The sequence below is a fragment of the Neofelis nebulosa genome, chromosome 5, assembly GCF_028018385.1.
Source record: "Neofelis nebulosa isolate mNeoNeb1 chromosome 5, mNeoNeb1.pri, whole genome shotgun sequence".
Classification (NCBI taxonomy): domain Eukaryota; kingdom Metazoa; phylum Chordata; class Mammalia; order Carnivora; family Felidae; genus Neofelis; species Neofelis nebulosa.
Genome location: NC_080786.1, coordinates 98709210 through 98727008, shown reverse-complemented (window position 1 = coordinate 98727008; position 17799 = coordinate 98709210). Strand labels below are relative to the sequence as shown.

The 17799-nt window shown below is 41.3% G+C and overlaps 1 protein-coding gene across 50 annotated transcripts in view; it reads right to left on the bottom strand.

The window, feature by feature from the left end:
• Window positions 1-17799, bottom strand: part of ZBTB20 (zinc finger and BTB domain containing 20) — a 777866-nt gene that overhangs the window by 37525 nt on the left and 722542 nt on the right. For 49 of the 50 annotated variants that reach the window (XM_058732431.1, XM_058732419.1, XM_058732421.1 and 46 more), the window contains 2 exons: window positions 17435-17598; window positions 16875-17062 (listed from right to left, as the gene is read on the bottom strand). In XM_058732431.1, the coding sequence (XP_058588414.1) occupies window positions 16875-17062; window positions 17435-17445 (199 nt within the window). In that variant the 5' untranslated portion in view covers window positions 17446-17598. The remainder of the gene's footprint in view (window positions 1-16874; window positions 17063-17434; window positions 17599-17799) is intronic. The other variant, XM_058732464.1, reaches the window with a different exon arrangement.

Below are 17799 nucleotides of genomic sequence, written 5' to 3'. Positions count from 1 at the left end.
AAAAAAAAAATAAAAATAAAAATAAAAATAATAATGAGAAAGATAAAATATGTCCTTTTCCTGGGAAATCTAAAATAATGTAGAAAAACAGTACATTGAACTGGGGCATATAATGATTATGAATCATTTCATATTGAAAGACAAAGAATTAATTTTATTTATTTATTTATTTATTTAGGTGGACCAGTTATCCCATCTGTAAAATGAAGATTCTTATGCTTCACAGGGATGTGGTAGGAGAAATAAAATAGAATAAGGAGGCACGTAGGGATCCTAGGAAAAGAAACTTGTATACCAGATAGATTTTAGGGCAGTACTAACATTCTGACTGTAGCTGAGTCACAGTTGTGGATCTTGTTCCTAACAGCAGACAGGAGTCAAGGCCAGAGTTCATGCAGCCAACAGATATTTCCTGATTCAACCACTCTAAGACACCAAGTGTGAGGCACTGCGGGGCCGTCACTTTGTGCTCCGTAAAGTGATTTGTGCATGCCTAGGATTGTCAATGCTTCTAAACTTGTATTACATACATCCCTGATGGGATTCTTTCCTTGCAAGGCCAAAATGATTTCCATCTCCCTACTCTGTAAATTTCTCACACCTGAGATACAGAGCCACTGTTAGACTCCATATAACAATACTTGCCTTCCAATGTTGTACTTAACCGACTAGCTAACCTTTTTCAAAAGCAAAGTTAACTTTTCTGTAATAATTTTTTCCTCCAGTGCATATCCTCAGCTTAATTATTAGTCTCTGGCATGTCATTTCAGTATATAAATTATCAACATGATTTTGCGCCATAACCAACAGTTTATAACAGATAATACCAGGGAAACGAGGAAGCCCTGTGAGCTATTCACTGCCTTTCAGAGATGTTCTCAGGTCTTACTGGCATTGCTTAACAGCTTTTTTCTGTTTTTAAAAGACCACCCGCCCCCGCCTCTAGTAGAGCTGTTGGTAACTCTCAATCAACCGTTTAAACGCACAATGATGCACAATAGCCAGGTCACTTGCACCCTTGGATTCTACCAAAGGATCACAATGTACTCAGAGTGTATGGAGAAGTATCTCCTTTCTTCTAAAGATCCTTAAATCCCTGGGATTTATAGCATCTTCCAACTCTTTAATTAGTAGATTCATTTTTGAACTACCGTAACCCCAAAGACCCATATCTGCAGAGCCCTTGTGACTGTGTTTTTCCCTAAGCCTTTACTCCTTTCAGTTTCCCCAGTTTGCTCCTTTAATTTCACTTTCAGAACTTCTTGAGGCTCAGTGGCTGAACACCACACAGCGCAGGTCTTATCTGATGTACCGGCGCCTGGTGTGGTCTAAGACACACTGGTGTTTTGTTCTTGAAGTACAGGACTGAAGTTCTGAAACCTAGACTCCAACACAAAGGAGATCATTAGCTCGTTTTAAGTGTCTCTTTTCTTCCCTCATGGCCCCCTCCTACCCACCCCAGTGCTTCCTTAGTCCTATGCACTGGCCACAGATGGCAACCATATTCCAATTCCAAAGCTGAGTATATACAAAATCGTTCCATGGAGAACAGAGTGGCTTCAAAGTTAGCTTTCTATTCAAGTGGGATGGTGGAGACTCTGGAGGAGTGAACTCATCTCTCATTCATTTAACCCTCTATTCATTCAGCCAGAAGCCTGTTTTCCTACACATTCTTCTAGTGTCCAGCCAGTTGAGGGAGGCCGGGTGTGAAGAACTCTCTTGAGGGCCCTTCCAGCAGGAGGGCACTGGGATTCTAAGCCAAGCTCTTGTTTCCCTGGGCCAGCTCTGTCTGCTGCTGATCAAATCATGCCAGTCCCGTGAGAGGTGCTTGGGAGCACTGTGTAGGGGGTGGATTTCTCAAGAGCTGTCTCCTTGCTAGACTGACAGCACATACTGTATTCCCTAGACAAGGATTAGACCAGGGAAAAGGGTGAAACAAGGAGGAGGGTGTGGGGTTTCAGAAAACTCCGCAGGATGGCACAGTAATGGGAGGTGGGAGTGGGAAAACCTTTCCTTTTTCTTGTTTCAAGGTTTGCTGGACCTTTCGCCTAATCATCTGTTTGAGCATCTTGAAAATAAGTATCTATTTTCATGATATCTATGAAAAAAAGGCACCAGATTATACTAGAAAGTTGACCTTAACCCTGCCATATTGTTACTAGAATCAAAACATGTAGCAGCCTACATCCAACAGAAAAGGATTTTGTTTTCCCAGCATAAAAACCAGAGGGTATCTGCAATGCACTTTGTTTCGTAGGTCTGCTGAAGGAAAAAAATCTGATAAAAAATCAGTACCTATACTTTCACAAATGGGCAAAATGCTCACAAACACCATACATCCTTGCTTTTGTTCCATTCTCCCACACCACATTCATTCATTCATTTATTCATTCAATAACTATTTGCTGAGCACTTACTATGGTCAAACACTCTGCTGGGTGCTCAGGATCCAGCAGAGAACAAGACAGGATTTCTTTCCTCATGAGTTCTTCCAACTGGCCCAAAGAAGCACTTAATTTAACTGCTAGCATGTTATTTGAGGAACTGGGATGATTCGTCTTACCTAATATTTTTTCCGAGTCTTTCTGAAACATATTTCTTGAATGTCCAGACTCCTTCAACTAAGACTTCTGTCTTGAATCTCTCCCGTTCTATTGTTATATCCATTCCTTTCTTGGCTACAATGTTGAGAGTTCAGATTGCAACTGCTACCTTTTTTTTTTTTTCTTTTGGTGGGGCTACAACCCTGAGGGATAGTTACTTTTCAAGCTGCACATATATTTTGTCTGTAGATATTGTACCATCTAAATGGTGTCTTTGGATTCTGCTGAATAGCCGTCAACATGATTTAAGGAAGACTTCATATGAGAATCAGAAATCACAAAATTTCATTATTTTAAAGCTCTGACTTGAGATTTATGTGGACTTCACACAATCTAGGTTAGCATTTCAACTGCATCTCTTACTAAGAGACCTGTGCGCTCAAGTTCCATACCCATGTGTCTCTGGAATTCTATACTCAGCGGCAAAAGTGCTCTGGAGGGAGGAGAAGCAAATGTCCACAATTATCTCCACGCATTACCCAAAACCCACGGGACAGGAAACGCGTAGTCGGTACAATGAGCCAACAAGTCTTCCTGAATTTCTTAAGATTATATATATTTTTTCAGCTCCTGCAAACTGCTTCAGAATGGAAGAAGATAAGTGAGCTGGGAGATTCAGGGCAATCCTACTCTGCAGCAACTAAGTTGGCCTCTATTTTCAATTCTTTCATAATACTCTGAAGCCATCGGGTGGACGGTCTTTCAAAAAGATGAAAGGTGCATTTCTTTAGTTGTAAGGATGTCTCTTTGGAGGGGGTCTGGAAGTGGCAGCACAGCTGTTGGCCCGTTCTGAGGACCTCATGTTTCGGCCTTTTCTGGTATTAGTGCTGGTAGGTGGCTTCAGGGAAAGGAAGGTGCGTGGGGGGGTGGGGGTGTGTGTGTGTACAGATGCTACGATGTATTCGGAGCTAATGCAGCACACAGAGCCATTCTCTATAATTTGAAAATCTCTGACTGGAATGTGCTTGAGGACAAGAAGGAACTCCACAGATCAACACTATCAGACTGTCATATCATATAAAGAATAATCTACACCTTCCCCATGTCGAAAAGGAAACATTCCGAGAGATTTTTAAAGCTGTTTGGACTGCAGATTCCTTATCTGTAAAATGGAGTGTTTTTTGTAAGAATGACAGAATGTACCTGACACACAGTGGATGCAAATATCAGTCCTCTGTCAATGTCAGGAAAAAATCAAAATCCACACCAAGACCAATGAGGGCGTAAAAGAAGGCCAAAAGATAATGGAGAGTCTTCCCAGTCCACCTGGGCCTGAATCTGAGAAGGGACAAGGAAAGGGAAAGTGGCCTTTTCCTGAAGTGAGGGGGAAAGTGTCCCACATGCTGTCCTACAGATCCAGGGCCTCTGTCTCCGTCATTCTCAAGGGGAAGTATGCGGCCCCTGCTGCTATGACATACATCATTTATGTTGCATCAATTTTAGTACATATTTACTTAATAATTTAAAACATTTAAACTATAGCTAATGCTCAAATTCTCTGAGTGTTGGCAGTCTTTCTGGTGCGGTTTTAGAAGTTTTACCTATAGCATTTCATTTACTCCTTATAATAACCCCACGAGACAGATACTATTCACATCTTCATTATGCATATGAGGAAATGGAAGTATAGGGAGGTTAAGTAAAAGCATGTAAAATGCATTCATAGGCTGAAGTTCACGTTAAAAAGAGCAAATAAGTAGACCGTGGGGGTGAGAAAACATTTTCTGAGCAAACCTACTCCATTATCAGGTGTTGAAGAAATGGCTTTAGAGGTCTGTTATACCTGCCCCTGCCCTGTGGGCATCTTGAAGGGACCCGAAAGGGCTCTAGGAATCAGTCCACATACGGATGTTCGCATCAGACTTGCTCTTTTGTTTACTTTCGGGGGGCAGGTTTGAGCATGCAGACTCTGTTTGGGCTATGTCTTGGGGAAGTGGCTCTTTCCTTCTTTTTGTTCTCTGAACCCAGCCTAATGAAAGCTATATACTGTGTCTCAGTATATATGCCACTTAGGCAAGCATACATGTGTGCATATCTTCTTAGGAAGTTCATAGACTCTGACAGGGAGGCCCAGTCATGGTATTTTGGTACCTTAACAATTCCTCTTCTAGAGGAATCCCTCTTCTGGAGCTAGAGGGTGACATCTCCATGAAGCCTCGGCCTGTATCACTGCCCAAGGACAGCAGGTCCCTTTGGAGTGCCTCTTAGCATGTAGACCCAGGATTACCGTCTACTTCAGAAGCCCAGGATCCAACCACTCCTCTGGGACCCTTAGGTCAGGAATATAATGGAATAGATCAGATTTCTGGGGGTTTTCTTAAAATTGGAAAAAAAAAAATCCAAACCACCCTGTCCTGCATGCAGAAACCTACAATATTTCCCTGAGGAAAGGCTATGCATCCTTTCCCTTGGAGTTAACATCTAATGGTTGAAGTTCAGAATTTGCATGTGTATTTTCCATGAGACACGGAATTATGCTCTGTAGCTCAAATTTACATATACCTTTCTTCTACTGTCTCCTTTATATCTAAGTACCCAGTTGAGATATGAGGCAAAGAGACAATAAGTGATTATACAGAAAAGAAAATGATTACCAAAAAAATGACAAAGGTAATTTAGATACCACTTCTTGAAATTCTTCATGTGGTGTTCTTCATGCCATGCCAAGCACTCTTAAAAATAAAATAAGATAAAAACCAAGAGGGAGGCAAACCGTAAGAGACTCTTAACTATAGAGGACAAACTGAAGGTTGCTAGAGGGGAGGGGGGCAGGGGATGGGCTAGATGGGTGATGGGTATTAAGGAGGGCACTTGCTGGGATGAGCACTGGGTGTTATATGTAGGTGATGAATCACTAAGTTCTACTTCTGAAACAAACAAACAAACAAACAAACAAACAAATTATGTATGCCTGCTTGAATACTGCATGGGATCTTGGTATAAAACCAATAATATGAACTTAGTTAAAACCACTGAGAAGAAATGAGTAGGAAGAAATTTTGTTTTGGAGTTGGATAGTAAAGGCAAAACTCAAGGTCCATTTTGTTATCAACTATGAATTCATTCTTGTGAGATGATAAAGACTCACATTCAAAATTCTCCCATATGGTTGTTTATATAACTTCTGGTAGTGACAAAATAATTTTCTTATTAGTTTCAGAGGTAATTTAATAGCAGAGAGTTGCATTTGATGTAGTTGGTTCAGAGCACCAACCTGAAGTAGAAGGAAGTGTAGATACTGTGTGTCCAGGTGACAGTGGCCTTAGGCATGTCTTCAGCCATCAAAGAGAACAATACAGCCCAAATAAAAAGTTAAAAAAAAAAAAACCTCCCCAAAACAATGAACTTGAGGATCTCTTGTGCAAATGAAGAAGTACATGAGACAACACATAAGGTTGTTATCTGTAAAGCAGAGCTATTTGAATTGAACCTATCATGAAAAAATTTCACAGAATGTGGCAGTGGCTCAGTTGGTTAAGCATCTGACTTTGGCTCAGGTCATGATCTGACACTTCCTGAGTTCAAGCTCTGTGTCAAGCTCTGTGTTGACAGCTCAGAGCCTGGAGCCTGCTTCGTGGATTCTGTGTATGTCTCTCTCTGCCCCTCCCCTGCTCATACTCTGTCTCTCTCTCTCTCTCTCTCTCTCTCTCTCTCTCCCTCTCTCTCTCTCAAAAATAAATAAAACATAAAAAAAAAGAATGTGGCATTTAAAAGAAGATTATGCCTTAAGAGAACTTGTTTTAAAACATTTTTAGAAAATTTTAATGCTCAACGTATATGGTACTTGTCCTCTGGCTAATGCTTAGAGATTACTGAGGGTGAGTGAATGTGAAGGCATCCAAAGAAGACATGTACAATTCTTGCAGGGCATTAGTTCTTAGTCGCTGAAAGGAAAAGAAAGCAATGTTGGAAAGGAGTAGAGAAAGAACTAATATACAATTACTGATTTGTTGGGTTTGGGTAGTGGCTTCAAATTTCTTTTACATAAATTTATCATCCCAATTGCCATGCACATGGAAGGTCTAATTCTCTCTCACCTTGACCAGTTAATTGCAGAGTCTCCCATAACACTGGTTTTTATTCTTTTGTCTGTAAATGGGCTTGAGACTCTCATATCATAAAAATATTCCCTACCCTACCTTTGTATTACCTGTTCATTATTTCTTTGTAAAGTATTAAACTTCTTTAAAAAGTAGTGCATGATTGTTGCTTTCTCATTCATCTTCTCATTGCTCTTAAACCCCATTTCATGGTGTTTTTGTGATGCATCTGACTCTGCTGTCTTAACAGCCACCAGAAAGCTCCCAATTCTTAATATCTGCAGCACCCAACACTGCTGACCCTTCTCCTCCCTGAGGGTCTTTCTGTACTATCCTGGTGTTCCTCCTCTATCTTAGACCTTCCTTTCTTTTCCTCCTTTTGCTGGTTCCTCATTCTCTTTCTTTTCTTTTTTTAATGTTTATTTATTTTTGAGACAGATAGAAAGACAGAGTGTGAGTGGAGGAGGGGCAGAGAGAGGGAGACACAGAATCCAAAGCAGGCTCCAGGCGCTGAGCTGTCAACACACAGTCCAATGAGGGGCTCAAACCCATAAACCGTGAGATCATGACCTGAGCAGAAGTCAGAAGTCCAACCGACTAAGCCACCTAGACACCCTCCACATTCTCTTTCTTATCACTCACTGTAAATATTCCATTTCCTTTTTTTCTCTCAACAAAGTCTTCTCTGAATTTGCTCCTATATTCGTGGCATAAAGTATGGCTTCTTGGTGAAAGTATTTGCTAGTCCTAATTTCAAATCTTCCTGCTGTACTCCACTACCCTATTTGTGACTCTGTTAATTGTCTCCATTGGGTTTACCCCTGGTGTCTCATTCTCAGTATTGTTTAAAACTGAACTGTATTATACTCCTCTAAACATTTCCTTTGTATCTTCTCTTTTTGGTATCTTAGAGTTATCTTTGATGATTTCCTCTCTCTTAACTAACAGTCAGCTCCTGGAGCTGTCCACCTTCATCTACAAGGTCTGTTGAACCTGGCTCATCATTAGTTCCCTTCGGGTTACCAAAAGTCTGAACTACTGACAAATCTTCCTAGGCTTTCTCCTCCCCCCCCCCCCCCCCTCAGCCACCCCTTCCCACATCCATGCATTCTCTACACCCTTTCTGCTAAATTAGATCTTCCTACAGCAAAGCCTTGAGCATGGCAACCCTTACTTAAAACCCGTCCACATCTTTGCACCAAAATGCAAACTCCTTACATATTATCCTAATGCCATGCCGCCAAAAGAATTCTATTTGTTTTTCAAGAGAGTTCAAATGGAATCTTTTTTGATAAACTGAATGGATATTACTATTAACCATGTTATAATGTATTTTATGAACTTTCTAATTTCTATCTCATATAATGGCAACTTAAAAACATACACTAAGTTTTAAGATTCTTGGTGGCAGGGTCTGGTTGTCTCTACATTTGTATCCCCACAGAACTCAGTGTAGGGTGAGGCACATAAGATGTACCCTACACATGCCTGCCAAGTGAATGAATCAATGCTGTGGTGAGTCCAGGTAAATGGGGACATACCTTTAACCACTCTGCAGGGTAGTTGTTTGTGAATGTCTATGATATTCTCTACGAGATCCCAAGTCTCTGTGCACAGGGCTCCAGTTTATAAAACTGCATCCTGCACAACACAGAGATCCAGTCCTCCACATTGAAAGCATTCAGTAGATTGACAAATGAAGAGTCCTGACTGTTCAGAACACATAAGTTGTCCTTGAAGCCAACTGGGTACCAGGCTGCACAGTATGATGGGAGGAGGAGTTGGGCTCCTGTTTGTCTCTTCCACTCACTCACTATGTGGAAACCTTTTGGTATGACACTGGCCCTCTTTGGGCCTCAGTTTCCTTATCTGAATAACAATGGATTTAGATCAGGTAAACCTTAATCTCTTTCAGTGCTGGTAAAAAGTACTAAGTGCTACACATTCCTTAAAGAAAACAAAGGATACAGAGGCAGAAGAAAAGCAATAAGCGCTTATTTAGCTGATAAGTTAACAAGGGGGGTTGGGTTGACTATGGTAGTTGGATGTGAGGTGATTGGAGGAAGGGTTTGACTTGAAATTTCTTAAAGCAAGGAATTTCTAGAATCTTCATACATGGTCTCAATTGATCCTAAATGACCCATCTCTGAGGCAAATTTTTGTTTTTTTTAAGTCAGGATGTGAGAATCCCTGACAGATATGGAGGAACACTAATTTTATATAATGAAATTTGCCACTAGTGGAGGAAGCACATATGAAACTGCCACTAGCAGCTGCAGATAAGAATTAAAGATGGGAGATGGCAAGATGAAGAATACAGTCCTGAAAATCAGCAGGCAGTCTTACCAATTCTATGTGGGCAATCATAGACACCTTTATGCACTATTTGGGAGGACAATAGGGCATGGGGCAACTTGAGGCAATGGGCCAGGATTTGCCAGGGGACCGGGGAGGACTTCATAAGAGGACAGACTGCTAGAATCTGGGGAGACCGTGAGTTAGTGACAGAGTTCCAGCGTGACACGAATAGGTGACTCTGTGGCTCCAAGAATGAATCTTTCTCAGTAAGGAAAGTTATTTTGTTTTTTGTTTTTTTTTTTTTAATTTTTTTTTTTTCAACGTTTTTTATTTATTTTTGGGACAGAGAGACACAGAGCATGAATGGGGGAGGGGCAGAGAGAAAGGGAGACACAGATTTGGAAACAGGCTCCAAGCTCCGAGCTGTCAGCACAGAGCCCGACGCGGGGCTCGAACTCACAGACCGCGAGATCATGACCTGGCTGAAGTCGGCCGCTTAACCGACTGCGCCACCCAGGCGCCCCAAGGAAAGTTATTTTGAAATCTACTCATCAGAAAAGTATTACCAGGTCCCTCGTAATACTTTCCTACATCTACTGATCGTATGAAAAGAGGGCATCTTTGCCCATTAGAAAACAAGTGGGCTCTTGCTTTACTTTTTATTTGGGAAGGAAATGTCTCTAGAAGGGATATACAATTCAGCCCAGCTGAATTTTAATGACAGGCAATGTTACCCACATATAAACTGTCCTATTAGGTTTATATTAAAATGAAGTAAAGCCTAAGAAGGTTTTAGTATCATAACTGAACTACTCTGTTTACTGAAAACACCATGCTCTGTCTGTCCCTGTGGCTTCCCTTCTGTTCCTTCTGTCTGGAATGCCATTCCCACCCTCTTTTGCCTTACACACACCTGCTCTTTCATGATCCAGACCTAATGTCACCTTTCCACTGCTTCAGGCTCCCTCGTCAGGAACGGTTTACTTCATTTTATTTTATTTTTATCTTTAAAAATTATTTATTTATTTAGTATGAGAGAGAAAGCGTGAGTGGTAAAGCGGCAGAGAGAGAGAGAGGGAGAGAATCTTAAGCTGGCTCCATGCTCAACATGGAGTCAGACATGGGCTTGATCCCACAACTGTGAGATCATGACCTGAGCCGAAATCAAGAGTTGGACGCCCAACCGACTGAAACACCCAGACGCCTTCAGAATACTTTAATACTGCATTTGTATACCCTCCCTCCTCCCCCTTACAGGTTTATAGTTTTAGCAGGGTGTTTGGGAACACTGAGGGGATAGTGTCCTGTTGCTGTCTTGACCCTTTGTCCTCACTGAGGACTTGGCATAGAAGCAGGGTTCAGTAGCATTTGACGGATGACTAAATGAAGGAATGCATGAATGAGTGAGGGAGAGGACTACCAGAAATTATTGCATTAAGTGACCATGGAAGACAGCCAGTTAAATTTGTGTTGTAGGGAGGGAACAAATTGAAAAAGAGGGACCATTTTATAAAAAGAGGTAACTGTGACATGAAACTTCAAGAAAAAGACTTTTAAAAATAAATGTGTCCCCAGATATACTAAGTAGAGACTCTAGGAATTAGAGCAAAAAAAAAAAAAAAACAAAAAAACAAAAAAAACCCAACAAACGAAAACCACAACTAACTGGGCTTCTCATGGGCAAGTGCTGGACTAAGCACCGACATCTCTAAATAAGAGGCTATCAAAGGTAATAAAAATAATTCCAAAGAGATTATGTATCAATTAGCTCAGAGGCAGAAAGGTGACCATTTATAAAGGGAGTGACTATCTGTAAAGAAATGAATCCACATTTAATAGGTAAGAGGTTTACTTGGCTAATGATATAGCAGAAAGACAATTTAAACTGTTAGCTCTGAAAAGGTAAATATGTAATTCTTTATGGTATAGGAGGTAGAATAAAGAGGAATGCGGGGCACTTGGGGGACAATGAGAACACATAGTTGTACCAAAGATGGCTCTATTTACTGTTTAACTGATACGGTCTCCAGTAGAAAATTAATAGCAAAGCCATAGGATAATAGCTATCTGTGGATACTCATTCCCTCCAATTTTGATTATGTTTCTTCTGCAAATTAGTGTGACCCCAAAATGTTTTCAGGATTGTCCAACTTGTCCTAAATTCCATAAATAAACTCTTTCAGAGGATGCTGTTTTTTGCCATGTCTCTATTACGGTTCTTCACAGATGGACCATTTTTGTCCTTCCAAAGCCTAAGAATAACTCTCTCAGTTATCAAGACATACCAAAATCCAGTTCAGCTGCTCCTGTGGGATTCCAGTTAGTTTAGACACATCTGCTGAGATACATGCATTTGAATCCAAATGAAGCTTTTGTTTGATTATACATTTTGAACAGTTAGGGAGGTTTTTTGGGGGCCAAAATGTTTTTCATTTTTTGGCACTCCAAACAGAGATCTTCAGTTATAAACACTGCCTTCGGAGCACCTCCAGCAGAAATCCAATCTTTTCATGTGAACAGGTGCCTCAGGAAGATTTTGGAAGGTTTTACATTGCATCAGCTTTCTGATTGGAAACTTTCTGAACACGCACACAAATTTGCCAAGAAGACCTTCAAACTTGCTTGAGGAGTTTTCACTCATACAGACAGACATTCACACATACAGACAGCCCAAGTAAAAGCAAATCAGAGCCTTGTAAAACTGAAGTATCTTTCCTAAAGGTTAAATACCATACGCAAACAAACTGAACAAAAAGGAATGCATGGCAGGAGAGAGAACGAATTGATAGCAAGGACAGAGGTTCAAATTCTTCATGAGCATGCTCCCCTTAAAGCGTTACTGGAGAGTTTCAGCGGCACATCCTCTTAGTAGAATGCTATCTCACCCAGTCTTGAATAAACGCCCAAGCGTTTGTGATTTTAAACACTGTACCTTAGGGTATTGCTACTGATCCCTTTCACTCACAAACTTGTTCAAACATTTCTTTTGAAACACTTCCTTCCCCAATGCAAATGGGTCAACCGGATTCAAATAGGAAGAGAAAATACTACTCTCTCAACCGGGCTCGTCAGCAAAGCCCATATTTTAGCTGGTTCCCTACAACTTTTCTAGTTTGAGCAGAAGCTGAAAAGTTGATCCAGAGTAAAATGACTTTTTAATCCTTAAGCCTGAAAAGTTATTACAGAGTAAAATCACTCTCCCATTGGGCATGCCCGGGATTCAGGGGGGCAATCTGCTTCCAAGTTGTTCTTATAGCCCTGGACCAGATGCTCTAAGGTGGCCATAAACCTTTGTCTACACCCACTTAGCAGATTTCTGGCTCTTTATCAGGGACTAAGAGGTTTATTTGCAGAAATGAATCATTTCCTTCAAAATATCCTTTACCCTATTTACATGCTTGCATATTCCTTCCATTTTGTTTTCCCCCTACAGCTTTACTAAGGGAATTAATTATCTAGAAGAACAGGAACATACAGTAAGTACATCTGAGATCCAGGATGAGACACAGTATGTCATCTATTAGGCCTGGCTAAGACCAGCAGCTGATGCTAAATGGGAAGGAACATGCACCAAATGTTTTTTAATCACAAAGTTAGTAATTAATTGCTCTTTAAAATACATTTTATGCTTCTTTCTGTCTGTGTACATGAAATGCACATTTATTACATGCCAAAAATTACAACATTATGGTTTAAATGTGACTGGCACGGAAGTCCGGAAATCAGAGTTAATGTTCCCACAGCAACTTTAATTCTGTCCGTGTGCACATGTAGGGCCATAACAGCCTTCCGTTCCAGGATAATACATATAGATGGTTTGGGGAGGGAAGCTAAAGACCCATAGCCTCAACTGTAGTTACAGGAGAAAAACAAAGGGTAAAAACCATGTTCCTTTCCTTTCCACATACGTGGATAAGAAACAATGTTCCCGCGCCTGGTGTTGTGTAATCAGGGAATCAAAGAGTCTGCTGTGCTGCCTGCACTCAAGGGGACAGTTGCTGTTGCTGTGGGAACCTGAACTTTGCATTTCCTGACTTTGGGGTAATTAAAATGTCAGCCTTAATGTGGCATTAATGGAGTCTGCCATAAAAAATCCTCTTTGTTTTGTTCCCTAAAAATTGCTTAAAAGTTCAAACTGAACCAAGTGTACTAAAAATTTTAATCTTGGGGACTTGGATGGGGAGTGGTGGCGGTGGGGGGGGGGGAGATGGGGGGGGAGCGGAAGATTGGGAGGGGGAAGACCAATGAAGGTAGAAGGCCAGAGAGGGAAAGGAGGGGCCGGGCAGGCTCCTCCACGGTGCTCAGCCCCAGCAGAGTCATGCTACCTACAGAGCTAAAGTTAAACCCACCCACACAACAGTTTGGTAATGTGTAAAGGTTAAATTAAAAATAAATAAAAACTGTTAATGCATAAGTGCATCTTGGCAAGGGCACAAGAAATGAGACAGCCTGATGAGGCCGGTGCAAAACACTAGAAGGTAAGTAACCAGGGATGTCAGCTTCCAACAAAACAAAGACATCAGAATAGGTGGATCTACAGCCAAAAGTAGGGAGGATTGCCAAAGGAGTGGGGGATAGACTCACTTGTCTTTTCATTGGGAGCCTTGTTTGGGGGAAAGCAAACTGGAGGCAGCACGCAAGTAAACGTTCTGGTGGAGTCTGTCACATGTATAGGACTGTGACGCACTACAGCTTGATAGTTGTCAAGACAGGGAGAGTGTCGTCTGCCCTCCCCCCCCTCACCCCCCCCCCCACCCTACTTGGTTTAGGCCTGTTTACGCATTTGAAGAGAGAGCCTGAGCTCAGCCAGTTCTGTCAAATACCTAGGGCTTTTCTACCCTTTGCATTCCAAAACTCCTCTTAACACCTTCTGTTATTATTATCATCATCTGAGTCCATTTACTATTGGATTTTTAGAAATGGTGAGGGGGTGACAGGCTAGGAAGGCATGGGGGAATCCTACTAAGAGGCCATTGTCAGTGGGTGCACTGCAAAGTAGCACACATTCCAGTAGCAATAATAACCGCATCATCTCACAAAGGAAAACCTCTCTCCACCATGTTCCTTCTTGTTTTGGATATTACAGGGATCTTTTGCAAAATTTGAAGTGTCTCGGCAGGTTAAATAGACAACTGAGAATTTCATGGGTCAGACTTGTCTAAAACACTGGCCTGTGTCCTTCAGATGCAACAACACTACGTCTGACCCACCCTTATGGTTCATATGCTGAGTGGACCCTTCTTCTGTGGGGATGCTGATCCCCTGTGTTTTAGAACTCGGTCACCAATATGAGTAGTTGCACATTTTCAAGAATGCCATTTATAGGCTTGGAACAGAGAATTCAGGCTGCCCACAGTGAGAGCAAATCCATAAACATCCCTCAGTATCCAAATGAGTTAACGACTGAGTAAGTCATTCATCTATAGACGTGCCAATTTTCTCAGTTTTCTCATCCATAAATTGGGAAGAATTAGAATGACTGACGGGAAATGGGCATTAAGGCATGGCTAAGAATACTTCTGCTAAACACATAACAAATAAAAAGGTGCTATAAAAATTCAGGCACTTGTGAAAGCTTGGAACACCACACACTGGTGGAATGTTTCTGAAGTTAAAGAGACTAACAAGTCCAGGGCACTATTTTTAAATGCCCCAAATCTGTTAGTTCTAAATAGGAGCTGAATATTTTACCTTAAAGAAATTAGGCTTTTAAATTAATCTGTGGTAAGAATGACATTTGAAAGTAAAAAAAAATAAAATAAAATAAAATAAAATAAAATAAAATAAAATCTTCTTGAATGCAAGAAGAGCATCCAAAAAATTTAACAGCTTAAAATAAACCTCTTTCCTGTCTTCTCTCAAGCAATCTCCAAATGGACAGATTTCTGTGAATCTTTCCTAAAAACAATTTTCTTCTAAGGGTAGGCTCAAATCAGGACACACTACAATCCAAATATATTTGTAGAAAAGTATAATCGATTGAAACAACAGGTTAGAGAAGAGAAGACTTACACATCTTAATGGCAAAATCAGAATGACTTTCTAAGCAGCTGGAGATTAGGTTTCTCCTCCCTATTTGCTCTCCTTCCAACTGCATTCAGACACCTCGCTGTGAGCTCAGATCTACTGGCTCCCGCAGGGTCACCGAGGAGCTGTGTGGCAGCAGGAGGCTCATACAGTGTCTTGTACATAATCCACGCTGGTGCCAAGGCCTGGCCAGGGGATGCTTACGGTAAAGTACAATAACTGAAGCCCGGTGCCTTCTCTATTCAGCAAAACGTTCATTTTGCTGTAACAGGGGATGTCTGGGCTAAGGCGGTTCTATGCAATCTTCCCCATAAGGTGTGGCAGAAAGCCAGGCGATGAAGATCTGCGTGCAGGAGCTCCAGGCCCTTCTCCACAGGAACAGGCTACCTTCCTGGTAGGTAGGGACAGTGTGCACATGTCTATGGGCACTGTGCCACGCTATTTTCCAACTCTTCCTGTAATTACTATTAGGCTGGAGACTGCCAGGCAAGAAGGGCCAAGGATGTCACTATTACGATGGTCCACAGAACACAGTCCTTGCTTCTGACCCCCAGATTTCTCTGTAGAGGCAGCAACTTTGTACAAGCCACACGGGCTGTAGAGATTTGGATCTCATTCTTTCTTGTTTCATTTTCTAGTGACAGTAGGGTCTCAGCCCAGCCACGAGTGGAACAAGCTCCTTTCACCCCAAACTCGATCCCTGCATTTTGTCCCTATACCTAGACGCTCTTATGATGAAACGAGTAAGGAGTGGGATCTCCCAGACTCATCCGCTTTGCGCCCACTTTGTGGAGTCAGGAAGATAACAATAGGAGATTTAGACTCTCATTTCCTAATTAATAATGTTTATGTTCGTGAATGGCATAACTGGAGTCCTTTTTTGAAAATGAAACTTTCTTGGTCTTATCTTCCTCCTTCTAAAAAAGAACACACCAGCTCTCTGCCTGTTACTAGACATCCTTTATGGAGATCAGTTCAGAATACTTGTTGGGTATCTCAAGACCAAAAGGAATATCCCTTCAGCCTGGACCCCAAAGTTATTCCATTCCTTTCCATTGTCAACACACATGTTCCTTTCTCTTTGAAGTACTGGGTTACACTTCAGAAAGAGAAAAGCTCCTAAACGTGATTTATCAACTTTCTTAAAATAGAATTTGAAGAAGTGACTCTCAGATTAGTGGGAAGACAGCAAAAATAAACAGCAATGGAGTGATTTCAATAGCGACGATCTCATTAAGCTGCCCATTTCCAAATTTAGCCCGTAGGCAGTTTTTTTAATTAAAAAATATTTTTAACCTGAATGCTTATTGGCTACGTGAAGTCTGGGTGGATTCTGAATTCTTGGAAGCCATTCTCTTTTCTTCTGTAAATTTATGCTATCCTTTAACCACTTCAAAATAAATTAAAAACTGGAAAGACGGAAATTCAGCCAAGCCAAATGAGACTCCAATAACTAATGCAAAGCTGACTTGTATTATGTAATTTCAAAATGGATGTTTCCTGTGTCTAACTGGCTTTTTGAGGTCCATATTTGGTGGTTCAATTTAGTCATGGTGGAAGTGCCATTATTCAGATCGCGGGGACAAAAGAATAATTAGAAAACAGTAACACAACTTCTTCCTTTTTTTTTTTTTTTTTTTTGAGTGGATGCTATGAAAGAAAATGTGGTTCATGTAATTAATCAGCCTTTTGAGTCCAAATGGCTGGACACCTGGTTTTAAAATACACCGTAGCTTTGAAAATATAGATGTTGGCTGAATCAAAATGGAGGCAGGTTACTTTTGACTACTCTAGAAGACCAGAAGGAAACAGCTTGTTCTGAACGCAAAAACAAAAAAGCCAGAACCCAGGGGAGAAGCATGCTCCAAGCGCCGCGAAGACACCATCACCTTACTGGTGTACTCACAATCAGATGACCCGGTGTGAGCGTGAGAGTTTGTCAGTGAATGTGTTGAGTGGATGAGGGCTGGGTCTGGAGACAAAACAGCTTCAAAGTTCAGGCAGGGAAGGCCCGGCTTGGCGTTGGATCCACCCGGCTGAGTAATCTCATTCTCCTCAGATGCCTTCTGGTTTTCAGCTGTCTTGGGTTTCTTCCTGAAAATAAACAAAGGGCCCTTTGAAGGAACTGACTGCATATTTGGGAAAAGGCATTTTTAGAATCTGTTAAAGATAACTTGATTTTTTTTTTTTCTGAGGGGGGATGGGAGGGAGTCCAGTATGTCCCTTGTTTTAAAACAAGCTGATTCTTGTTTTTTTCCCTCCAGTAATGGCCTAACTGGGAACACATGAAAGCATATGGGCCAAGCAAACAGCACCACATTTGGACTCTGTTGGCTGCATAAAAAGACCCTGTCCCAGAACTTTAGACAGATTGAGCTACGTATGGCTGACATTATCCAAGAAAGCATCCTTTTTTCCCCCTTAAGAGTTTTAACATGGTCTGGAAAAATACTAGTGGAGGTTTACCGTTCTAGCATTTGTCAGGAAGCTTAGAGACAGGACCCGTGGAGTAATGGGAGGAGCACTGGACTGGGAGTCAGGAGACTTGAGCTATGGTACTAGCTGTGCCTCTAACTTGCTGTGTGGCCTTGGGCACCTCACTTCACCTCTCTGGGCTTCAGTTTCCTCATCTGTAAAATAAAGGGCTTGGATTAGAAGGCCTTAAATGTTCCTTCCAGCTTCAAGTTTCTATTCACGGAATACATTAAGGAACATTCAACTTTCTTGCTGTTATTAGATTTACTTCAGATGAACACATAATTTCAAATCACAATCTAAATTTGCAGGCTGTAGAGATGAAAGGGTAGTGATGGAGGTTTTTGTTAAAGTAG